The 25,231-nt window shown below is 39.6% G+C and overlaps 1 protein-coding gene across 1 annotated transcript in view; it reads left to right on the top strand.

Annotated features, from left to right (window-relative positions):
* anapc10 (anaphase promoting complex subunit 10) overlaps positions 1 to 17,305 on the top strand; it is a 45,703-nt gene extending 28,398 nt beyond the window's left edge. Inside the window, exon 5 of the mRNA XM_078540873.1 lies at positions 16,921 to 17,305. Coding sequence (XP_078396999.1) covers positions 16,921 to 17,151 — 231 coding nt within the window. The 3' untranslated portion in view covers positions 17,152 to 17,305. The remainder of the gene's footprint in view (positions 1 to 16,920) is intronic.
* Positions 17,306 to 25,231: the final 7,926 nt, after the last annotated feature.

The raw sequence follows: 25,231 nt of genomic DNA, 5'->3' as shown, positions 1-25,231 counted from the left end.
TGTGCTACCTGTGGCCAGTACAGCAGGCTTCTGTGCTTCTGATGAGACTACTTTTCAGCAGCTACTCAGAGGCGAAGCGTTTTAGTTTAAAAAAAATTGCATCTTCTGTCTTCTCCCTCTGAAAAGGCATATGAACACTGATTGCCTTCCCAAGGTGAAGAGACTGGCATTATAATTGTAATTGGACAGAGAGTGCCTGTCACTAACCAGCCTGTGCCAGCACATACTTAACATTTTGGGTGACAATGGAATTCACTGCCACAAGTACTCCAGTTTTCTGGATGTTTGAAAGCCAATTTTGTAGAGAGCTAGGACTGATAAATTGCAACACCCCTGACCTCAAACCGCAACAGAATCTAACTCCAGTTCATCAGTTCTGTGATGCTACGTGAAAGAAACACATGGATAAAAGCAAAATACTCTGGATGCTGGAAATCGGAAATGAAAATGCTGGAAAAACTCAGGTCTGGCAGCATCTGTGGAGAGAGAGTTAAATTTTCGAGTCTGTATGACCCTTCTTGAGAGCTGTTTTTATTTTCTGTTTTTATTATGAAAGAACCACATGTTACCTTGTTATCATTCTAACATGGTGCAACACATTATAGCACTAATTATTTCGGTTGATGTCACAAGAATTTTTTTATGTGATTCATTTATTGTCATTTTTCAATTAAAGGGGACTGTGCTTTAACAAAGGGGTGATGCAGCGACTGCATAAGAACCAATGATGCAGAAAAGTCTTAATATTGTGTTCTAATATAAAAAAATTACAGTCTTCTATTGTAATTCACTATCAAAATTAGCCTAGTGTAGTGTTTTTTATTCCTTCATGGGATGTGGGCATTGTTGACAAACATTTCATATCTTATTGCCCTCGAAGGTGGTAGTGAACCGCCTTCTTGAATCATTGCAGTCCCATGTAGTGTAAGTTCACCTGCAGTGTTGTTAGGTAGGGAGTTCCAGAATTTTGACTCAGCAATGATGAAGGAGCAGTGATATGTTTCTAAGTCAGGATGGCATGTGACTTGAAGGGGGCTTAAGTTGGTCATGTTCCCATGTTCCTGCTGCCCTTGTGCTTCTAGGCAGCATAATTCATGGATTGGGAATGTTCTGTTGAAGAAGCCTTGATGAATTGCTGCAGTGTATCTTGTAGATGGTACGCACTGCAACTACTGTGTGTCATTAATGGAGGGAGTGAATATTTAAGGTCATGGATGTAGTGCCGGTCAAGCGAACTGGCTTTGTTCTGGTTGATGTCGAGTTTTTTGAGTGCTTTTGGAACTGTACTCATTCCAGCAAGTGAGGTTTATTCCATTACACTCCTGACTTGTGCCCTGTAGATGGTAGACAGGCTTTGGGGAATCAAGAGGTGCGATACTGCAGAATTCCAAGCCGCTAACCACTCTGGTAGTCACAGTATTTACGTGGCTGGGCCAGTTAAGATTCTGGTCAATGGTGAGTCCCCAGAGTGTTGATGATAGCAGATTCAGCAATGCCTGTTGAATGAAAAGGGAGGTGGTTAGACTCTCTTGTTGGAAATGGTCATAACCTGACACTTGTGTGGCAGAAATGTTACTTGTCACTTTATCAGCTCAGCCTGAATGTTGCCCAAGTTTTAATTATTGGAGGAGTTGCAAGTGGAACTGAACTATTGCTGTTTGTGCAATAATCAGTGAACATCCCTGCTTCTGACCTTATGATAGAGGGAAGGTCATTGAAATAGCTGAAGATAGTTGGGTCTGAAACACTGCCCTCAGGAACTGCTACAGTGATGTCCTGGGACTGATTGGCCTCCAACAACCATAACCATGTTCTTATTTTTTTTATTCACTCACTGGATGTGGGTGTCACTAGTTAGGCCAATACTATTGCCTATCCCTAATTGTCCTTGAGCAGGTGATGATCAGCTTCCTCTTTGAACTGCTGCAGTTTATGTCATGTCGGTACACACGCAATGCTGTTAAGAAGAGAGTTTCAGGATTTTGACCCAGCGACAGTGAGGGAACAGCAGTAAAGTTCCAAGTTAAGATGGTGTGTAACTTGAAAGGGAACTTGCAGGTGGTGGTATTCCCAATGCTTCTGATGCCCTTGTCCTTCTAGGTGGTAGAGGCCGTGGGTTTGGAAGGTGCTGTCAAAGGATCCTTGATGAGCTGGTGTAGTGCATCCTGTAGATGAAACACACTGCTGTCTCTGTGCGTCAGTGATGGAGGGAGTGCATGTTGAAGGTGGCAGAGGGGGTGCCAATCAAGCGGGTTGTTTTGTCCTGGATGATGTCGAGCTTCAAGTATTGTTAGAACTACAGTAATCCAGGCAAGTGGAGAGTATTCCATCACACTCCCGACTTGTGCCTTGTAGACGGTGGACAGGCTTTGGGGAGTCAAGAGGTGAGCTACTTGTCACAGAATTCCAAGCCTCTGACCTACATTGTAACCACAGTATTTATATGGCTAGTTAGTTTCCGGTCAATGGTGACCCCCCCCCCCCCCCCCTCCAGGATGTTGAGAACATAAGAAATAGGAACTTGAGTAGACCATTTGGTCCCTCGAGCCTGTTCCGCCATTCAATAAGATCGTGGCAGATTATCTTGTGTTTCGATCTCCACATTCCCATCTAACCCCAATAACCTTTGATTCCCTTGCCTAACAAGAATCTATCTACCTCTGCCTTAAAAATATTCAATGATCCCGCCTTCGCCACCTTTTGAGGCAAAGAATTCCAAAGCCGCACGACCCTCTGAGAGAAAAAATTTCTCCTCATCTCTGTCCTAAAAGGGCGACCCCTAATTTTAAAATAGTGCCATAAGATGTTCCTGTATGCTTGATACGAATTCAGCCAATGAAAAAGATCCCCCTGCCCCGTTTCCCATTGACATAAATTTTACAAGGGTTTCTTGATGCCACACTTGGTCAAATGTTGCCTTGATGTCAAGAGAAGAGGATTACCAGACTTCAGCCAATTAGATTTACTCTATGTGATAACAAGAAATGGTTGAGCGCACCGGATACTGGAAAGGCTATGGGCCCCAACAACATCCCAGCTGTAATGGCAAAGACTTGTGACCTAGAACTAGCTGTGCCTCTAGCCAAGCTGTTTCGGTACAGCAAAAAACTGATAACAGCAGACAAAGTGGAAAATTGCCCAGGTGTGTATGTCCTGTCCACAGAAAGCAGGACCTCACCTCACCTCTAAAATTCAGCTCTTTTATCCATATTTAACTGAGGCTATAATCAAGTCTTCAGCCAATTGATCCTGATGGATCCACCTTGTTATTCTTTTATACATTAATTCTAAATTGTGATAAGTGAATAACTAATTCCATTCTTGGGGTTCAAATGACATGGCTTATTTGCACCATCTAAACCTGTGATTAGATTGTTGCTTTCAAGGAATATTCATTAATAGTTTATTAATTGGTACAATTTAATTCTTACTCCTATTTGGCAGATGATCAGATGCATTTAAGGGTAATCTGAATAAACTAACACAGATGTTCCAGTAACTGGACTCAAATGTACCTTAACTTGTTTAATTTTATTCTTTGTGTGAGATACTTAACTGACTCCCACCTGACTGTCCTGTTTGTTCACATCATAAGGCACTGTTTGACAAAGGCCCTGCCCAATTTTCCTCCCTTAGCCATATTACCCAATTTCAGATTAATTGATTATTTACATCATGGCTGTTTGTGAAATGTTCCTGGCAAAGAATGACTGTCATGTTTGCTTATATAATGCTCTTTGCTTTCAAAATAATCCATTTTATGAAATGTTTTGGAATGCTTCAACATGCAGATGCACTATATAAATGCATGTATTAATATTATTTTCAAACAAAATATTTGCCGTTCAGGAATGTTGAATGACCTAGTTTCTATTATGTGACATTTAGCTCAATTTGATAAAAATGTTCTGTGGCTATAGTAACATTATTGCTAGTTCTGATTTCAGCATTTTGTCTCCAAGTTTTTCTCTCAAAAATGCATGTACAGTATTTAGCAGACATTTTATTTTGTCAGATAACAGATATCAAACTTTGCTTTAGATGCAAATCAATCTTAAAAGGATGATAAAGACCTGATTGACTTGGAATCCAAAATTAATGAATGCCTTCCAATCTCAAATTAAACTGACTTCATCCTGTGTTTACTTCACTACAGTTGCATTTTTTGACTTTGAAGTGAGGCAGCTCTACCTCAGCAGCCATTGTGCATTGTTTGATGTAATGCTTGTCTCCTTATTGTATCAATGTACCATCTGACTCGCAGCAACAACTTGCACTTTTTTGGCCCCTTTAATGTAAAACAGAAGCCAATCATACAAAAATAAATGACTGTTCAGAGGCTTTAGCAGTATTAACTAAAAGCTTGGTCAACTCGATAGTTTTAGGAGAGTCTTAAAGAAGGCGAAGGAGGTGGAAAGGAAGAGAGTTCCACAGCATGCGGTTTGGTGGCTGAAGGTACGATTACTAACATTGGGGTGAAGGTATTTGGGGATCCACAGGAGGCCAGAGTTGGAGGAACATAGAGTTGCACGAGGGCTTTGGGGCAGGAGAAATTATTGAAATAGGGAGGGGCCGTGCCATAAAAGGATTGGAACATGAGGATGAAAAGGGATTTGGTGGACCAGGAGTAGGTCAGTGAGCACAGGGTAATGAGCAAACCAGAGGTGGTGCAGATTAGGATATGGAAGGCAGAGTTTAGGTTAAGCTGAAGTTTATGGAGGATGGAAGATGGGAAGACAGAGATGACAAAGGCATGGATAAGACTTTCAGTAGCATATGAACCAAGGCAAGGGCAGAGATGACTAATGGTATAGAGGTTGAGATTGGCAGTCTTTTTCAGTGGCAGGAATATGGGGTCAGAAACTCAGCTCAGACTTAAATAGGATGCCAAGAAAGCAAACAGGCTGGTTCAACTTGTGTGGAGTTTGTGGTGGGTGTTAAATATGATGGTTTCAGTCTTACAAATGTTTGAAGGAAATTGTGGCTTATCCAAGACCCCATGATTCCATTAAAGTACAGGAATCAGTGGAGGGATCAAGCGAGATGGTGGTGAAGTAGAGCTGGGTATTGTCACTGTATGTACTCCCTAGTAACAGTGCAGTGAGAAAAGCCACAAAAGGTTGGCAACTATTTATGATAGTTCTTCGCTGCAGTGTAAAATTATGGCTCCGTGTGTGTTTGGTGTGATTATATTTAAAATTGGTAACATAACAAATTGTCAGTATCCTTATAAGTTAATTTAATACACATGAATTTTATCTTTAACCACTAGGTGTCACTGTTCTACAGAAGTTCTTTCCTGTGTATTTCACAATATATAAAATAGAATTCATCATTTGAGAGCCGTTTTGTATTTTTGCTTTTTTGAGGGAGGGTCTGGTGATGATGGATGTGGTCATTATTATACCTCATGTTGTATATATTATTGACATAACCCAGGGCTTCAAATAGATAAAGGGCATGTGGAATTTTATCAATCACTAGTTAGGTAGTCAAAATTACTTTTCAAATATATCACAATGGTCTTCAAATTACTCTTTCATCAAATTGTTAATGTCACTGGATCTGACTAACACATTTATGGTAAGGAGCTTGAACGTTGAATAAATGCTAGATGGGAATGTGAGCTGTGAAGAGGAAGCAAAGAGGCTGCAAAAAAATATGCAGGTTAAGTGAGTGGGCGACAAGGTGGCAGCTGGAGCATAATGTGGGGAAGTGTGAAATTATTCACTTTGGTAGTAAGTGGAATATGTTTTAAAAGGTGTGAAACAACTAGGGGGTGATGGTGGCGTAGTGGTAGTGTCACTAAACTAGTAATCCAGAGGCCTAGGCTAATGCTCTGGGGACATGGGTTCAAATTCCACCATGGCAGCTGGTGGAATTTAAATTTAATTAATAAAACCTGGAATATAAAGATAGTCTCAGGAATAGTGACCATGAAGCTATCATTGATTCTCATAAAAAACTCATCTGGTTCACTTCCTTAGGGAAGGAAATGTGCCATCCTCACCTGGTTGGCTTACATGTGACTCCAGATCCACAGCAATGTGGCCGACTCTTAACTGCTCTCCGAAAAACTGACCTATAGATCACTCAGTTCAAGGCATTTGGGGATGGGCAACAAATGCTGGCCTTGCCAGCGACACCCACATCCCGTGAAAGAACAAATAAAAAAAATATATAAATGTTGGTGTTCGGTGGAACTTGGGTGTACTCGTACAATGAACACACAGTTAGTATGTAGGTATGGCAAGCAATTGGGAAGGAATATTGCATTATGACCTTTATTGCAAGGGAATTGCAGTACAAGAATAAGGAAGCCTTGCCACAATTGTCCAGGGCTTTGATGAGCATTGTGCGTAGATTTGGTCTCCAAATCTAAGAAAGGTTATACTTGTATTGGAGGTGGTACAGAGAAAGTTCACTAGATTCGTTCATGGGATGAGAGGGTTGAACTATGTTGAGATGCTGAATAATTGGGCTTACACTCTCTGGAGTTTAGAAAAATGAGAGATGATCTCAATAAAACATCTAAGGTTCTGAAAGGACTTGATAGGATTGATAATGAGAGCTTATTTCCCTAGACTGGGGATCTAGACAGGGGGTGGGGCACAGTCTTCGGATAAGGAGGCTGATCATTTAAGACTGAGATGAGGAGAAGTTTCTTCACTCAAAGGGTTGTGAAATTTTTGAATTCTCTACTCCAGAGGTTGTGGATGCTCCTTCGTTGAATATACTTAAGGCTGAGAGAGAGATTGTTTGGCCACTCAGGGAATTGAGAGGGATAGACAGAGCAGGCAGGAAAATGGAGTTGAGGCAGATTTCTTTTGAGTCTATTTTCTTTTGTGCGATGTCCCTTTTAGATCAAAGTGGGCTGGGGAATGTTTTGAAAGAGGGCAAATTGGTTTCCTAATTATGACATCATCAGGTTCCAAGAAATACCCATGTGACCTGAGGTGGCCATGGGAATGAACAGCCAAGAAGCAAAGGGTAAATAGAAAGCTAATTGCAGTGACTTTTTTTTTTCAGCCTATCTTTGTGGCAGACAGTACAGAACACTGAGAATTTGGGTGAGAGGAAACAAAGATTCTCTCCAAGTTGTACAGTTTTCTGTTTGGCAGTTTTTGAACAGATCCTGGTGTTGAAGCAGCTCTCTGAGACTAGGACAGATACTGTGGCAGGGATTTTCTGATGCTACTGTATGTCAATGGACTTTTGGCTGGTTTTCCAAATTTTCCATTTCTGCGGTGCTGCCGCAGGTGGGACTGGAAAATCCTGATCTATGTTACTATGTGCTATACAGTTGGAAAGAGCAGACAGCTGCTGAATACAGGAAGGGCAAGGGATTGTGGATTGATCAAAGACCCATTGCTGCAGTTTGTGTCCTGAGAGCCCACCACACCATTTAGAGGGATGGAGAGGGGAGTCTCTAGGGATTCTGTGCCATCAAGACAGTCATGATCTGAGTGGAGAGGGTTTGTAGACTTGTGCCTTGTCAGTGTTGACTGTCTGGAGATTTCAGGTGGAATGTAGCTGCTGATGAATGTGACTTGAGACTGAAATGATTGAGTGAGAAGGGAGAAATCTTAGAGTGGAAGCTAAGTTGGAAAGATTAAGATTGCATGTGGTGGCACATTTGTGTGGGACAAAATGCGAGTGCTTCTAACTACGTGAAACATATCTTTGTTGTGTCAACTATTTAAAGTGAAATTTATCTCTTTGCTTGAAATATCCTTTGCCTGTTAATTAATCTTGTCCATCGATTTTCTGTTGATGTCATGAAAATTCCCTTTTAAAAAAAGTTGTCTATTCCTATGTCATGAAGAGATATTAATGTCTATAATGTTATTGGAAATTATTTTTAAAATGGAGTTGTAGTGGGGTCTGTGTTTGACTGTGTGTGTCTTAATTGGATTAAAGCCAGCTAGTCTGGGTGCTTTGGTGTATAGCAGTTTAAGATGTTAATTGGGGAAACAGTAAGGAAGTTAAAAGGTAAAGTGTATATTTGCATTTGTTGAATAAAGCATTCAAGAGTGGGAGTAAAATCTTGCATCTAGCTGGGAGAGGCCAAACAATGTGTTTATATTACTAATAAAATTAGTGGAATGAAAATATTATTGTTAGAAGATGTGAAGTTAAAAGCCTAGTGATACCATGGAAAATTTGCATTCAAAAGGGAAGCTAGGTATAAAGAGTGAAAGGAGATTGTGTGTAAGGTAGAAGCATTTTAAGATCCATCAAGTTTGAGAAGCCTCCAGCCTGTAAACCTCAAGTCTGTCTGCAAGGACCCAGGGCTGAAAGAAACTCATTTTGAATGCGACTGTTCAGGGTGTGCTTTGCCAGGTGTCTCTTTAAATCTGAATTTTACTGTTGCCTAAACGGGGGTGTAACCAAGAGTCAGATTAATTAGAGGATTTTTGTGGTTATAGTAGTAATTTTGTAGACATATGTAATGTGCTTACAATTTTCTTGTATTAATAAATGTTTAATTTAGTTTTATATAAACCTCTTGAGACTCAGTGGTCTTATTACCACTGAATTCAAAGCCTGCATCTTGAAACATGCAAATTGCAAAAAATGGGTTATGACAGTTGTTTCAAGTTTCCCTCTGGGATTTGAGCAACTCAGCCTTTACCATCAGCTGTGCCATAATAATTGGGTGCTCTTGGAACATAAGAACCAGGAGCAAGAATAGGCAATTCAGCCCCTCGAGCCTGCCCTGCCATTCAATACGATCATGGCTGATCTCATTTTGGCCTCAGCTCCAATTTCCCGCCCTCTCCCCATAACCTTTCAACCCATTACTAATACCCATTACTCTTGGCAGGATAATATTTGTAATTCCTAGATTGGTTTGGAATTGGTGAACCTTAAGGTTACCAGTACGAGAAGCACTTTGAACTCAGGAGTTGGTGAGGCTTTTTATAAGTGGCAAGACTGCAAGATGGCTTTGGTAATTGCTGAGATTTGTCGGCGAGCGGAAGATATAACTCTGGGTTACAAAAAGTACCCAATAATAAGTTAACAGTTGGCAGATAAGTTAAAAGTAGGTTACCTGTAGGGGTGAGGAAAGCAGATATAATTAAAGGTATAGCACAACATCTACAGTTGGAAGTGATACCTGACACTAGTGAGTCACAGCTGGAGGTAGTGAGACTTCAATTACAAATAAGATGCTTGAACTTGAACAAGCAAAGGAACTGAAATTTGAATTAGAAGCAAAGGAAAGAGAAAAGCATTTCAAAGGGAGCAAGCAGAAAGGCAGAAGAAAGAAAGGAAACTGGAACTGGAATTTCAGGCAAGAAAGAAGGGTAAAGATAGAGGAGGAGGAGAGAGAATTCCAATTGAAAATGTTGGCAATTAAAGAAGAGATGCCAGGAGGTGCAGAAGGACTTATCTCTGGAGTAGAACCCAGCGGGAAGATTTTTAAATTTATACAAGCTCTTCCAAAGTTTGAGGGAAAAGATATTGAAGCATTCTTTATTTAATTTAAGAAGATAGGTAAACAAATGAAATGGCCACAGGAAATCTAGACATTGTTACAGTCTAAGTTGGTGGGTAGACTGCATGAGATATATGCTTCTGTATCTGAAGAAGTATCGGTGAATTATGATGTGGTTAAAAAAAGCTATTTTGAGTGCATATGAGTTGGTTCCTGAAGCATATAGGCAGAAACTTAGGAATATGAAAGAACAGCCAGGGTAAACTTACATTGAATTTGAGAGAGTAAAACAAAGTAATTTTGACTGGTGGATATGGGCGTTAGAAATAGAGGCAACATATGCAGCTCTTAAAGAAGTAATTCTTTTGGAAGATTTTCAAGATTCAATCCCTTCGGTAGTGAGAACTCATGTGGATGAACAGAGGGTACAAACTGTAAGGCAAGCAGAAGAGATAGCTGATTAAGAGTTAGTTCATAGGGCGAAACCTTTTTTTGGTCACCCTTTTAAATACGAAAAGGATAGAAAGTGGGAAGGAAGATAGGTAGTCGGGGAAGAGGAGGAGTAGCTGGAAATTCCCAGGAAGTTTTTACTCAGAATAAAAAGAAAGGTGCTGAGGGTAGAAGTGGCATTCGAAAGCTGAGGTGTTTTCATTGTAATAAAGTGGGGCACACAAAGTCAGTACGTTGGAAATTGCAGGGAAAATCTGTTGGAATTATTGGGGTGCAGAAAAGTTCTGGAAGTAAAAGTACTGTGGGTTCTGAGGTTCAGGCACAGGAAAAACCAGTGGTTTGTGTACAAGTAAAACAGGGAGAATCAGTGATAGGTAACGAAGTGGGAATGTGTTCACTGTTTACCCAAGAGAATCCTGAGGATCAGGTTGCAGAAATGTTTAAAGGTTTTGTGTGTGTACAGGGCGGAGTAGGTTAAAACGTTAAGAGACACAGGGGCTAGTCAACACTTAATGTTGTGGGATAGTGATATTTGTTGTTCAGAGGGAGTATTGCAGGAACAGATAGTAAGTGGGGTTCATGGAGATGCTAAATCTATTCCATTGTGGAATGTGAATTTAAAAAGTAAGTTGAAAACTGGTGAAGTGACTGTTGGGGTGGTGCAAAAATTGCCCATTGCAGGGGTTCAATTTATTTTGGGTAGTGATATAGCTAGGTCACAGATTTGGGTGATACTTATAGTAGTTGAGCATCCTGTAGAAGTGCTTTCAAGAGAGGTGTTTCCAGTATGTGTGGCAATGAGATCACAGGCTCATAGTTTGAAGCAACAAAAACAAGAAGGGCAGGCAGTTCAAAGGCAAGAAGGTGTCGAAATCCAATTAGCTGGCACTGCGTTTGATAACATTGTTCAGGAAGAAAGACTACAGGACAATTCAGCTAAAGTGTTTAACGCAAGGAGATTAGTGGAGATGCAGAAACAGGATTTGCAACTAAAACCGTTATATCAGGCAGCTTACTAGGAACAGAGGCAAAATGTATTTCACTATGTTATTACTTAAAGGTGATATTCTAATGAGAAAATGGAGGCTGGATCATGTCTCTGCAAATGAAAGCTGGAGTGAGGTGCATCATAGTTGGGTATAGAAATGAGATGCTGAGGTTTGCTCATGAAATTCCAATGGGGGGACATTTAGGAATTAGGAAAACACAGGAAAAGATTCAGAGGTTTTTTTTGGCCTGGATTGCATAGGGATGTAGTCAAATTCTGTAGAACATGTTACATATGTTAGGTGATTGGGAAACCACAAGCAGTGATTGAGCAAGCACTGTTAATCCCAATACCAGCATTTGAAGAACCTTTTAGTGGGGTCATGATTGATTGTATAGGACCCCTCCCTAAGACTAAAAGTAGAAATTAGTAGTTACTGACAATAATGGATGTGTCTATCAGGTTTCCTAAAGTGACACCTTTAAGATATATTACGACCAGGAAGATTGTGGAGGAGTTAACAAAATCTTTTACAAGGTATGGTTTACCTAAGGAAATACAATCAGATCAGGGATCAAATTTCATGTCACAGCTGTTTAAGGAAGTAATGAACAGTTTGGGGATAAAACAGTTTAAGTCAACAGCCTACCATCCGGAGTCACAAGGAGCTTTGGAAAGATGGCATCAAACTTTAAAAACCACGATGAGAGCGTACTGTCAGGATTATCCACAGGATTGGGATAGGGGAATTCCATTCTTGTTATTTGCTATTAGAGACGCTCCTAATGCATCGACTGGTTTTAGCCCTTTTGAACTAGTTTATGGTCATGAGGTGAGAGGACCACTGAAATTGATTCATGAGAAATTGGTGGGTTAAAATTCAGAAACTGTTCTCCTGAATTACGTTTCAAATTTCAGGGAAAGATTGAACAGAGCATGTGAGTTGGCTAGGGAACATTTAAAGATGTCACAGCAAGTAATGAAAATAAAGGCAGACAAGAAAGCTACAGCTCGCAGTTTTGTTTCTGGAGAGAAAGTGCTAGTTCTGTTACCAGTACTAGGTGATTCATTAAATGCAAGGTTTAGTGGATCTTACAGGGTTGAAAAGAAATTGAGTGAAGTAAATTATTTAATTAATACCCCAAATAGAAGAACGAAGCAGAGGATGTGTCATGTAAGTATGCTTAAAAAGTACTTTGACAGAGAAGAGGAACAAAAAGAGGTATTAGTGATGGTGGGTGATGAGAAAGAGGTAGAAGTGCAGGACTCTGAAATTGATTTTCCTTTAATCAAATTGGATAATGAGGGGGTGCTTGAAAATTTAAATGAAATATTGAATTACCTCCCAGACAAGTGTCAAAGTGATTTGGAAAAGCTTTTGTAGTCACACAAAGCTATTTGTGGAAATAAGTTAGCAACAATAGATTTAGCTATACATGATGTCTCTGTAACAGTTTCATATTCGATAAGGCAACATCCTTATAGATTAATTCTGGCAAAGCTATCAAAAGTACAGAAAGAAATTGATTTAATTTTATAAAAAACCTCTTGAGACGCTGTCTTCTTACTCCTGAATTCAAAGCCTGCATCTTGAAATATACAAGTTGCAAAAAAATGGGTTATGACAGTTGTTTCAAGTTTCCCTCTGGGATTTGAGCAACTCAGCCTTTGCCATTGGCTGTGTCATGATAACCTATAGGAATTTTAAAAGGGTGCAAAAAAGATTCACAAGAATGGTTCCAGGGATGAGGGACTTCATTTATTTGTAGAAGCTGGAGCTGGGGTGTTTGTTCTTAGGGAAAGTTGAGAGAAGATTTGATTAAAATGCTCAAAATCATGAAGAGTCTAGACGGAGAAGAAGGAAACTATTGCTGTTGGCAAGGGGTTGAGAATCAGAGGACATTGATTTAAGGTAATTGGCTTAAAAAAACCCCAACAGTGACATGAGGAAAAGCCTTTCCCACACAATGCCTGGATAGGATCTGAAATGCAGTGCCTGGGAGTGTGTTAGAGACTGATTCAGTTGTAGTTTTTAAAAGGGCATTGGATAATTATGTGAAGAGAAAAGATTTGCAGGGCTATGGGGAAAGTGCTGCAGAATAGGACTAGCTGGGTTGCCCTTGCAGAGAGCTGGCATAGATGTGATGTGTCAGATAGCCACCTTCTGCGCTGTGTACCATTTACGCATTTTTAATGGAAACACCATTAGTCTCACCATTATTTTGGTAGTAAAATCTTGACAAATAGGAGGACTGAGAAGCAGGGTGAATTAGAGTGGGTGAATTCAATGCCAAATCAGGCACATAAATAAGAGGGAAAGAAAGTTTGTATTGAGATAGAAAAAAAGAGTGACAAAGAAAATGTAATAACTTCTTTTAATATTTGTCATTTTAAAAATCTAAACAATTAACAACGTGAAGGAATGAGAGGCCACATTTATAATAGTTAATTTTTGGTGCCAATGAGGTTGATTGGCAGTCATTAGCACTCCTAGTGTTTATTTCTCAATTCTTAACTCTCGTTGGTTAAAGAAATACATGATTGCTTGTCTTGTTCATTCGGGTCCCTGGTGCTTTGTGGCCTTCACTGTGCCATTGACAGCTTGCACTTCCAGCAACTTAGTGGTCAAAATTTGTTTTGGAGCTGAACGGAGCAGGGCCTGTGTAATGAATGGCACATTTCATAAGATTCCTTGTTAAAGCAGAATCAGGCCAATTATCCAAGCTGTTTAATGACAAGTTGTGAACTTGAAATTAATAGATGCACTTTCAATAAAAGATTGCTCCATATCCAAAATCTTTTTATCAGGTATAAATTTTATTCTGCATTTTTAACCAACAAAAAAAATTTCAATAATTTTGAAATAGTTCTTTGTATTCCAGTTATGCCCTGGAGCTGAAGCAGAAAATGAGTTGGGATGTCCATTTGAAATGTATCAGGGTTAGCTCTTAGCTTGACAACTGCATCTTAAAACAGCTTTAATCATGGGTTCTGACTGGTGACTTCTTACTTTTAATTATGTTTTGGTACAAGAATGGCCTCTTGTTTATTTTTCTAGATTTTACATCCTGCTGTTTTGATCTATTAGTAAATTTCACATGGTGTGGTTAAATTTTCTTTATTTTTAGTTGAAATGTCAAATGCAAAAATGTACCTGATTATTTAAATCATTTCTGATTCATCCAGTCTATGTCCTGAAGAAAGCAGTTCTGCGTTATTAAAAAGGAAAGAAAGACTTGCACTTATATGTTTTTCATGACCACCTGATGTCTGTGTTTTACAGCCAATTAAGTACTTTTGACATGTAGTCACTATTATAATGTAGGAAACCAAATTGGCGGGAATCAGTTTGAACAAAGCAAACTCCTACAAACAGCTATGTGATAATGATCATATATTCTATTTTTTGTGATACTGTTTGAGGGATAAATATTGGGCAGGGCACTGGGTTAATTCCCCTGCTTTTCTTCGTAATAGTGCCATCGGATCTTTTATATTGACCCAAGCAGACAGATGGGATCTCGGTACTGCAATGACAGAAAAAAATGCCAAACCCAAAGACATTGTGATAATTGTGTAGTTTAGTTATTGGATGGAGTTCAGGTACATATAGGGATTTCCAAATCTTTGCCCTTTTTTAAATTGAATATTCCTAAAATTAAGATGACTGCGGTGGCTGAATCAAGAACTCTGATGGATGATGCTCCAATCTTCCAGTTTAATTGTGAGAGCTTCTGTAAGGCTTTCTATTGCCTTGCTAAGTGAAAAATTCTCAGTAAACTGTCCTGCAATCTTATAGACGCATTCCTATAAGTACATTTTTACCCAATTCTCTGTACAATTATTAAAAGTACATGTCCTCCTTAAATCAGTTTTCCAGTCTACTCCACTTCACGTTTTGCGCTCAGCTCAACTGACCCTTCAGAAAAATGAAAGTGAAATAAAGAATAAATTTACCTTTAATTCTATGGGCACAATGTTGTGATGCATTTGAGTGTAATGAGTACTGTATCCACACACTGTGGGAACTTCTAGGAGAGTTTTTTAAATCGCCCAATGTTTCACAAGAGTGGTGATATAAAGAATATAGTGCACTCAGCATTTTTGTTTTTAAACTGCTTTTAGCCATGAATCCCAGACAGCAGCTGAGTTCACAATTGATCCATCAACACAGTAGATTCATTGCAGGAACACTGAAAGCTAACTTTTTTTTTGCGTTTTCAACTAAATGAAGTGTTGTAAAAATGTGAATGGATGTTAAAGGATTTAGTGGTTTTTGAGCTTAATGCATGTGTTTGAAAGCTGTTTCTTCAGCGATGTGGGTGGCAAGTTATGCAAATGCATAATAGATTGCTGTTAGCTCTCTACAGTTTCAGCGTAAGTGTTCAACCACTCGGAAAATTTTACTATTGTCTCCATTTGTATGAGCTCAATCCAATTTAGTATTCCCAAACGACCTTAGAAAACGATGTAATTATATACATCTGAACACACGTTTGTCTCTAATGTACTTTCCAGCATGAAAAATATATTAATCTTTAACTAAAAATACAAATTTTACTTGGAAGTTCACTTTAATGCCAATGGAAATACTTTTAAGTCGATACATTAATATACAAGCTGCTTTCACATTCAGTTTAATGTACTTCTTCGCTTTTATATTCATACTCAGTAAACTGGCTCAAAGTTATACAATGGATGATATGTAAATGTAATCAACTATAGCAAAGTTTGCCAGGAAAATCTTTCTATAGTTAAACAGTGAAATATTATAGTTGAAAGTCTATTTGGGTATTATACAGCCAAGTTAAACAATTAACTTTTAATTCAACACACTGCATTTTTTTTTATGTCGAAGGCGGTTATGATCATTCACCTAGCTTTCCTCTAGCAGTACTTCAACACTTAAATAAAATATACACTGCACATTTTTTGTTCCTCTTTCCTGTTGTTTTTGGAAAGAGTAGAATATTGAGAAAGCAATCAACATTTTTAACTCCATTTAACATTTCCATCCTATAGTTTGTGCAGGTGTGCAGTTTATTTTCTGTCCTGACCTTTTCTTTGTTCTTTTCCTCCCCACCCCATGCACAACATTCATACAATCTTCTCTACATTTATCCCCAAGATCTTGGGTTCCTCAAAAAAAACATCCTGGTTGAGCATTTGAGCATAGAGTTGTCAAGTGTTGGCTGGCTTGATTTTAATGATTCATTCGTACCCCAAGCAAGTGCTAACACAGCTCAGTAGTAGCATTTTTGCCTTAGAAGGTTATGGGTTTGAACTCTATTCTGGGATAAACACACAATCTAGGCTGATACCTGACTGCAGTACTGAGGGAGTACTGTATTATTGAAGGTGCTGTGGATGAGACATTAACTGAGTTGTTTGGACATACAAGATCTAATAGGAGTACATACTGGGAAATCATAAGGCCCATACTGGATGGAATTCATTGGCAGGGAGTGCATATTAGGAAATCAATGTCAATGAGGTTCCATGCCATAAGCATGCAGTTGAAAAATGTTCCCTATTTATAATGGTGCTAAATTTATTTAAAGACAGATGTATGTTTCTGGTGCTATGGATCTACATAATACAATTTTATTCATACATGATCCCCATATATAATAGCACAAAGCGTTTTGAGTCTTGTATAGTTTCACTGACTAGGAGTGGAGGAGATCTAGTTTAACACTAATGCCTTGAAGGACTTAGATTTTTCTGAGATTTTGTATGTAGTATGTGTGCTTTGTTATTTTCTTTACAACTTGATGCTAGATTTTTTGTTTTTTAATAGATCAATTTGTGTAGTTGTCCAGTTTATTTTTAAATAGGTAACTGGTGACCTGCCTGCAGCCAAAATTTTTTGGGAGTATTTGGAACTATTCAAAATTGCTGAGCAGTTTTAAAGCTTATTTTCCTTTGTGCTACATGTGTTCTTTTTAATTTTTTGAAAAACTTGAAGCTATTGTACTGAATTTATTGCCTGCACGAAGGCGTGAACAATATTTAATACCCATCCTTAATTGAATTACAGCAGCTAGAACTGGTGGAGCCCAGCGGATGGATTCACGTTCCACTCACTGATGTCAACAAGAAGCCAATTCGTACATTTATGATACAGATTGCTGTACTAGCCAATCATCAGAATGGAAGAGACACGCACATGAGGCAAATTAAAGTCTACACTCCAGTGGAAGAAAGTTCAATTGGCAAATTTCCGAGATGTACCACCATAGACTTCATGATGTATCGCTGCATTAGATGACCAAACATTACAGCAAATGTTGTTTCGATGCACTCTGAAAGGGGCTACAGTTTTGGTTTTTCTTTGTTAATTGGTGTAAAAATCATTAGTTTTAATACAGTGTGGAAGAAAATGTTCCAGATTGAATGGAGGCAAAATAAAAATGATGCCTTAAGCCATAAACTTTGGTCATGATAATTGTTATGGAAAAACCTGTGGCCCTGATATGTCCCATCTTTCCTCCAGATCAAGGTTACAGGGTGGTAAGACACCTAATTGGCAGGCCTGAAGAGGTTAACTTTTAGCTCGTGGACCCTGCCAAGGAGCTTAGCATTACAATAAACAAAGACCCCTCATTTGTTTTCCAAATCAATAGTGGATCATTGCAAAGGCAAATTCACCCAGCAGTGCAAAGAAAGCTTTTCCCACAGCCCCTCCTAAAAAAAATTAGCAAAAATCTAATTGAATTAAAATGCTGCATCTAAACAGACTTTGCAAAAACCCCACAGAACAAACTATAATCACTGCCAAATTATGAGGCTAAAAAATGGCTAGAAATTCGCATTTATCCATGGACAGAATCACCTTACTCAAGTATGCATTAGGATAAATGTAACACATGGATGAATTTCAAACCACAAATTTATATTTGGATGCCCCAACTATCTTTCTACATTATCTAAGTTGCTGTTGAAATTTGTAATGGAAATTTTCTGTACTTAACCAGAATAGCCTTAATCCAATTTAGTTATAATCAATTCATTCCGCTCCTCCTACTCTTTCCCCACTTAAAATATCGGCATAAGAGAAGTCACTTATATCAATTCTGGCAATGACAGTAGCAGCAAATTGTCTGAGATGAATTTGATGGATTGGGGTTGTGCCAGAGGTAAATTCAAAAAATCTGGACCAGGAACTGAAACCACCTACTTCTAGCTTTAATGGAGGCAAAACGAAGGGCAGGCGATCAATTCGCTTCCGGAAGGCAGAATGGTTATTTAAATATTATAATGAGGTTGCAGACCTTCGTTTTAACAGTCATTCTATTTTAAACAAGTAGCCAGATATCGCAGGTCTAGGCAAAAAGGGCTGAATCCATGACGTAAGCATCGTTACACACTGCTTGTGGGCCAGGAGGAGCAGGAATCCTTCCTGCAGGCCCTTCAATGCTGCCATGATCCCACCCCACCCACCATAATTATCTACTTTCCTCCCCCCTGCCATTGGTGGAGTAAGAGCGATCAGTTTGACTACCTGCTTCTTGCCAGCTTCGGCCTTATCTAATGGATATCTGGGCTCGCAGCCAGCAATAATGAGGCTTGGCTGAGAGCCCAGAAATCCATTAGAGTGCTGAAACACCTCAGCCCCAGGAGAAACATTGCTTGATTGACAGCTCTGGCTCTCTGATGTCTTCTGTCAATTGCACAGTGTTTATTTACACATGATAAAGAGGTGTCAAGTGCTTGAAATTTCAGCTATTAATACATTAAAGGGTCTGGGTGATTAACATTTTTATTGGCCTGTAGTAAAAAGGAGGTTTTTTAAAAAGAAATAGAAAGTTATTTTTAAAGCTTTTTACACATCCTATTGTCACTTTAGGGTTAATTGGTTCTATATGTTTAGTGGGTGAATACGCAGGAAGTGCCATAGCTTGGCATGGGTATGAGGGGCTATGGGAGTGAGTAGGGCATACCTTTGCATGAGGAGCCATAGGAGCGGGTGGGAGTATGAGATCGCATAGGCAGTGTGAGGGCCAGGGGGCCTATTTCATTATAACTGGGACAAAGTCCCACAGCACCAAGGCAGGCCTTTTAAACAGCCCATTTCGGCAGCAGGGGCTGCCTCCAAACTTTTTCCCAGGTTGGCAGGCCTAACTGCAGACTGCACCCACTGCCATCTCCCACTACCCCAACCACACAATGAAAATCCCGCCTTTCCAGGCACTTTCTCCCGAGGCGGGTGGGCTGAGCTGGGAATTTTCCCAAATCCCGCTACCTGCCTTGAGGATGAAAATCCAGCCCAGTATGAGGAGAGGTTACACAAATCAGTCTTGTGTTGCCTGGAATATAGAAGATTAAGGGGTGATTCAGTTGTGGTTTTTATAATTCTGCAAGGAATCTATAGGGTAGCTGGAAACCTTTTGCACTGATTGAGGAAAGTCTAGGATAAGGAGACATAACCTTAAAATCAGAGCCTAGCCGTTCAAGAGGGAAGCTAGCAAACACTTCCCCTTACGATGCAGGGTAGGAGAGTGCAACATTCTCCCATTAAAAAGTGTAGTTTCTAACTCGATTCATTTTAAATCTGAGATCGATACATTTTTTGTTAACCAAGCGTAATAGGGATATGGAGCCAAGTTGGGTGGATGAAGATACAGATCAGCATTGTAACATCAGCATTCAATTTCATTGAATGGATGGAACAGACTCTGGGCTGAATGATCTACTCCAGTTCCTATATCAGTATGAGATCCATTGTTGAACTTCATGCTTGAATTAATATGACCAATGATACTTTCCTCCAAATTAGTTTCTTCACTTTTCAGGAGTCACAGAAACTTACAACAGGAGGAGGCCATTTGGCCCATGTGCCTGCATTGGTTCTTTGAAAGAGTGATTGTGTTTAGTTCGACAATCCTGCTTTTTATCTGTTAATTAAAAGTTATCCTCGTCTACCTATCCAAATTAATCTAAAATTATTGATGGAATCGACTTCTTCTACCTTTTTATTTAGAGCGTGCCATATCCAGACAATAAATGAAAAATAATCTCGTCTTCCCTCTCCATCTTTTGCCAATTATTTTAAATCTATGATGCCTAGTTATTGACCCTTTCACCAGAAGGAAGTTTTTCTCCAAAGACTCTTTTCAAAACGTCTTGTTGTCTTAAAAACCTCTATTAGGTCACCTAATCTTGTCTAGTTCAAGGAGCACAGTCCTAAACTTTTCAACCTGTCCTTCATCCATGTTAACATCTTCTGTACTGTTTTTACATCTTTCCTGTAGTGTGGTGCCCAGAATTGTTCACAATACTCCAGCTGCGGCCTACTGAGCAATTTCTAAAAATTTTTACAGCTTCGCTGGCTAGGCCAGCATTTATTACCCATCCCTAATTGCCCTTGATAAGGTGGTGGTGATAAGTATTTGTGTAATGTGCACAAACGTGTGTTTGCTCATTTACACTTCAAAATTGTGCCATTTATAGCATACTGTCTCCCCATACTAGTACTCCCAAAGTGCATCGCTTCACACTTCTTTGCATTGAACTCTATGCTTCTGCCCAATTCACCATCCTTTCTGTCATCCTGAAATCTCCAACTATTCTCATTACTATCTACTATTTTGTCAAGTTTCATATCACCTGTAAACTTTATAATGATGCTCCCTCTGCCCAGCTCTAGGTTGTTAAAATTGAAAAGAGCAATGGACCCAAAACTAACCCTTGGGAAACACCACTGCAAACCATCGCCCAGTCTGAAAACATCCATCCACCACTTTGCTTCCTGTAACTGAACAAGGTATTTGTTCTGCCATCACTTTTCCCTTAATTTCGTGGGCTTCTATCTTCATAACGAGCCTCCTGTGTGGCACTTCGGATTCCTTCCAAAAGTCTATATACACATTGACTGCAGTACCTTGATTAACGTTTTCTGCTACCCTGCCAAAGAATTCAACCAGTTACTAAGACACAATTTGCCTTTAACAAATCCATGCTGGCTCTACTTGATTAACCTGTCTACTGCCCTAGTTATTTGTGCTGTTCCTGATGATGGTTTCCAGTAACTTCCTCACCACTGATTTTAGGCTAACTATAGTTTCCTGGTTTATCCCTCTTTCTTAAATGGTGGAATAACATTAGCAATACTTTAGCCATATCCTCTGCCTATGTTTCAAGATTTCTCTTTGGGTTCTTAATTTTTTGGCCCAACTTTATCCCGAGTTAACCACATGCCCTTTACATGTTTTAGGGTTCAGTTTAATGTTGTCTGCTGATATTTTGTTACAACTGTCTATCTTCTGTATTAATTTTTCAGTTTTCTTCTGTACTTTCCATATTAACATAACTTTCCATATTAACATAATCTTGCTCCTGACATTTGTTATTAGCCTTTTTCTGTTTTATGTGAATTTTTCCTTTGTAACCTTGGGCTCGTTAGTGTGAATGTTCTACCTTTCACCTTTAGGGGAATATGCCTAATTTGTGTAAGAACATAAGGTATAGGAGCAGAAGTAGGCCATTTGTTGTCTCGAACCTGCTCTGCCATTCAACAAGATCATGGCTGGTTTTCTACCTCAACTTCACTTTCTTGTAATATCCCCATTTCCCTTAATTCCCTTAGTACCCAAAAAATCTATCAATCTCTGTCTTGAATGTACTCAAGGACTGAGCATTCATAGCTCTCTGGGGTAGAGAATTCCAAAGATTCACAACCCTTTATTCTAAGACTGTGACTCGTGTTCTGAGTTTCCCAGCCAGGGGAAACGTTTTCTCAGCATCTACGCTGTCAAGTTCTTTAAGAATTTCATATGTTTCAAATAGATCACCTCTCATTCTTCTAAATTCCAGGGAATATAGACCTAGTCTACTCTCTATCCCCTTATAGGACGATCACCTCATAATTGTAACCAGTCTAATGAACCTTCGTTGCTCTCTCTCTAGGACAAGTATGTCCTTAGGCAAGGAGACTAAAACTGCACACCAGATGTAACCTCACCAATGCCCTGTGTAATTGTAGTAAAACTTCTTTATTCTTCTGCTCTAGTACCTTTGAAACAAAAGCTAACAGTATTTGTCTTTCTAATTGATTGTCATACCTGCATGCTAACTTTCTGTGAATCATGCACCAGGACACCCAGGTCCCTCTGAATGCAACCATTTCACAGTCTGTCTCAATTCCAGAAACGCTTTTTATTTGTCCTGCAAAAATGTATAACTTCACACTTCACCACATTGTATTCCATCTGCCATGTTCTAGCCTACTTGAGTGTACATCCCTCTGCAGTCTCTTTGAGTCACCCTCACCGCTTACTTTCCCATCTAACTTTGTATTGTCAGCAAACTTGGATATGTTACACTCAATCTCCTCTCCTAACTCATTAATATAGCTTATAAATAGCCAAGACCCAAGTACTGATCCTTGCGGTATCCCACTAGTTACAGCCTGCCAGCTGGAAAATGTCCCATTTTGTCCTATTCTGTTTTCTGCCCATTAAGCAATCCTTAATCCATGCTAATATATTACCCCTAATCCCATGAGTCCTAATTTTGTGTAATAAACTCTTGGGTGGCACTTTATCAAATGCTTTTTGAAAAACTAAATGCACTACTTCTTTGTGACCCACTCTACTTATTTTTTTACTGAAAATGTGGCTCTGCTTTGAGAGCCAAAACATTTCCCTTGCTACTTTTGAATTTACCATTCCCTGACTCCTCCCACTTCCCCATCCTCCTTTATTAGTTTAAAGCCCTGAGTACTAATCTAGTTATTTTGATTTTCCAGAACACTGGTCCAAACCCGGTTTAAGTGGAGCACCTCCCAACAGAATGGCTGCCTCTTTCCCTGATACCAGTGCCAGTGGCCCATGAAGCAAAACCGCTGCTTCCCTCACTAGTCTTTCAGCTGCACATTTAATCTCCATCCCTGTACCAATTGGAGCATGGCTCAGGTAACAATTAAGAGATTTTTACTTTCAAGGTTCTGCTTTTAAATTTGGACCCTAACACCTCAAAATGTCTCAGCAGAACATCATTCCTAGTTCTATTGATGTTGTTAGTTCCTATTTGGAATTTGACAACTGGATTTTCCTCTCCCACTCCAAGTTCTTCTCCAGCTATGAGGAAATGTCTCTAAACCTGACACTGGGCAGGCAACACAGCCTTCTGAATTCCTGGTTCAGCCACAGAGAACAATATCTATCTCTCTGACCATATGAGGGTTGTAGGTGTGACAGCGAGGAGAGCAATTGGGAAGGGGAGAAGATTAGAAAAGTGAATGGGCTGGGGAGTGGTGGAGAAACAGAGCGATCAGGGAATGATCACTGCTGGAAAAGTGGAGGCGGGAAAGAATTTTGGGTTGATCATATATCTTTGTAAGAAAGAATAACTGAATGTAATAGTGCTATTCATGTCATCAAGATGTTCCATAGCGCTTAGCGATCAAAGCATTACTTTTGAAGTATAGTCACTTGTTTAGTAGGTAACAATGCAGCACTCAATAAGTTACTGCATAGATTCTCAGACATTGAGGAAAAGAAAATCGGGCAGGGTGTAATGTAAGCTGCCAATTCATTATCGCTCAGTTTGTACTATCGCCCAAGACCAATTTCAACATCTGATTTGATTTGTAAAATATTGGCGATAATCAAATTCTATCTAGTAATTTGGGTATTTGCTAATTTTTTTGATGTGTATTTCTGTGGTTGAATTTTCCTTTCTCCATTACCGAAGAAGCCTGCTGATAATTTGGTACTACAGAGACGCAGTCTGCATGGAATTATTCTTCCAAATCTTTAGAATGCTACGACTTGGTCACAACTTATTACTTTTCTCTTTTTCTTCAGTGTGGTGAGTTATCTGACCTCAACATTAGCTGCCAGTAAAGGTACTGCAGTTGATCCCAGGACCCGTGAGCTAAGGAGAAAAGGAAATATCAGAGATAACTCTCAAGCTGGGGCTAGTGTAAACCTCGAGCATGCAGAAGCCAGCTTGTAGTTTGTTCCATGTGAGGGCAAAATTGTCCCAGGTGTTACTACTAGTGCTAAGAATGTGGAACACGCTAGCACAAGAAATAATTGAGGTGGCTGGCACAGCTGTATTTAAAGTGAAGTTAGATATGAACATGGGGAAGAAAGGATATATTGATTGGTTTAGATGAAGAGGAGTGTGGAGATATGAACATACGAATAAGGAGCAGGAATAGGCTATTCTGCTCCTCAAGCCTGCTCTGCCATTTAATAAGATCATGGCTGATCTGATAGTAACCTAAAATCTGCATCCCACCTAGTCCCGATAACCTATCACCCCCTTGCTTACCAAGAAGCTACCCACCTCTGCCCTAAAAATATTCAAAGACTCTGTTTCCACCACCTTTTCAGGAATAGAGCTCCAAAGACCCATGAGCCACTGAGTGAAAAGATTTTGCCTCATCTCTGTTTTAAATGGGCAACCCTTTACTTTTAAACAGTGACCCCTAGTTCTAGACTTTTCCACGAGGGGAAACATCCGCTTCACTTCCGCCATGTCAAGGCCCCTCAGGATCTTGCATGTTTCAATCAGTCGCCTCTGACTTTTCTAAACTCCAACGGATACAAGCCTAGTCTGTCCAACCTTTCCTCATAAGACAATCCACTCATTCCAGGCATTAGTCTGGTAAACCTTCTCTGAACTGCTTCTAGCACATTTACATCTTTCTTTAAGTAAGGAGACCAGTAGTGTACACAGTACTCCAGATGTAGTCTCACTAATGTCCTGTACAACTGAAGCATAACCACCGCCCTATTTTTGTATTCAATTCCCCTCGCAATAAATGATAACATTCTATTAGCTTTCCTAATTACTTGCTGTACTAGCCTCTTGTGATTCATGCACTAGGACACCCAGGTCTCTCTGCACCTCAGAGCTCTGCAATCTCTCACTGTTTAGATAATGTGGACAATTTCACATTTTCCCACATTATATATACTTCATTTGCCAGATCTTTGCCCATTCACTTAACCTATCTGTATCTTTTTGTAGCCCCCCTTATGTCCTCTTCACAACTTACTTTCCTACCCATCTTTGTGTTAATAGCAAATTTCGCAACCATCCCTTTTAGGAGAGGCTGTGGCATAGTGATATTTTCATTAGCCCAGGGTATTGCTCTGGGGACCTGGGTTCAAATCCCATTATGGCAGAAAGTGAAATTTGATGACCATGAAACCCATTGCTGATTGTCGTAAAAAGCTATCTGGTTCACTAATGTGCTTTAGGGAAAGAAATCTGTTGACCTTACCTGGCCTGGCCTACATGTGACTCCAGACCCACAACAATGTAGTTGACTCTTAGCTGCCCTCTGGGAAAAAAAGGGCAATTTAGGGATGGGTAATAAATGCTGGCCTAGCCAG

Source organism: Cetorhinus maximus, chromosome 1 (genome assembly GCF_964194155.1).
Source record: "Cetorhinus maximus chromosome 1, sCetMax3.hap1.1, whole genome shotgun sequence".
Lineage (NCBI taxonomy): Eukaryota > Metazoa > Chordata > Chondrichthyes > Lamniformes > Cetorhinidae > Cetorhinus > Cetorhinus maximus.
The sequence above is the reverse complement of the archived record's forward strand: the minus strand, read 5'-3'. Positions and strand labels throughout refer to the sequence as shown.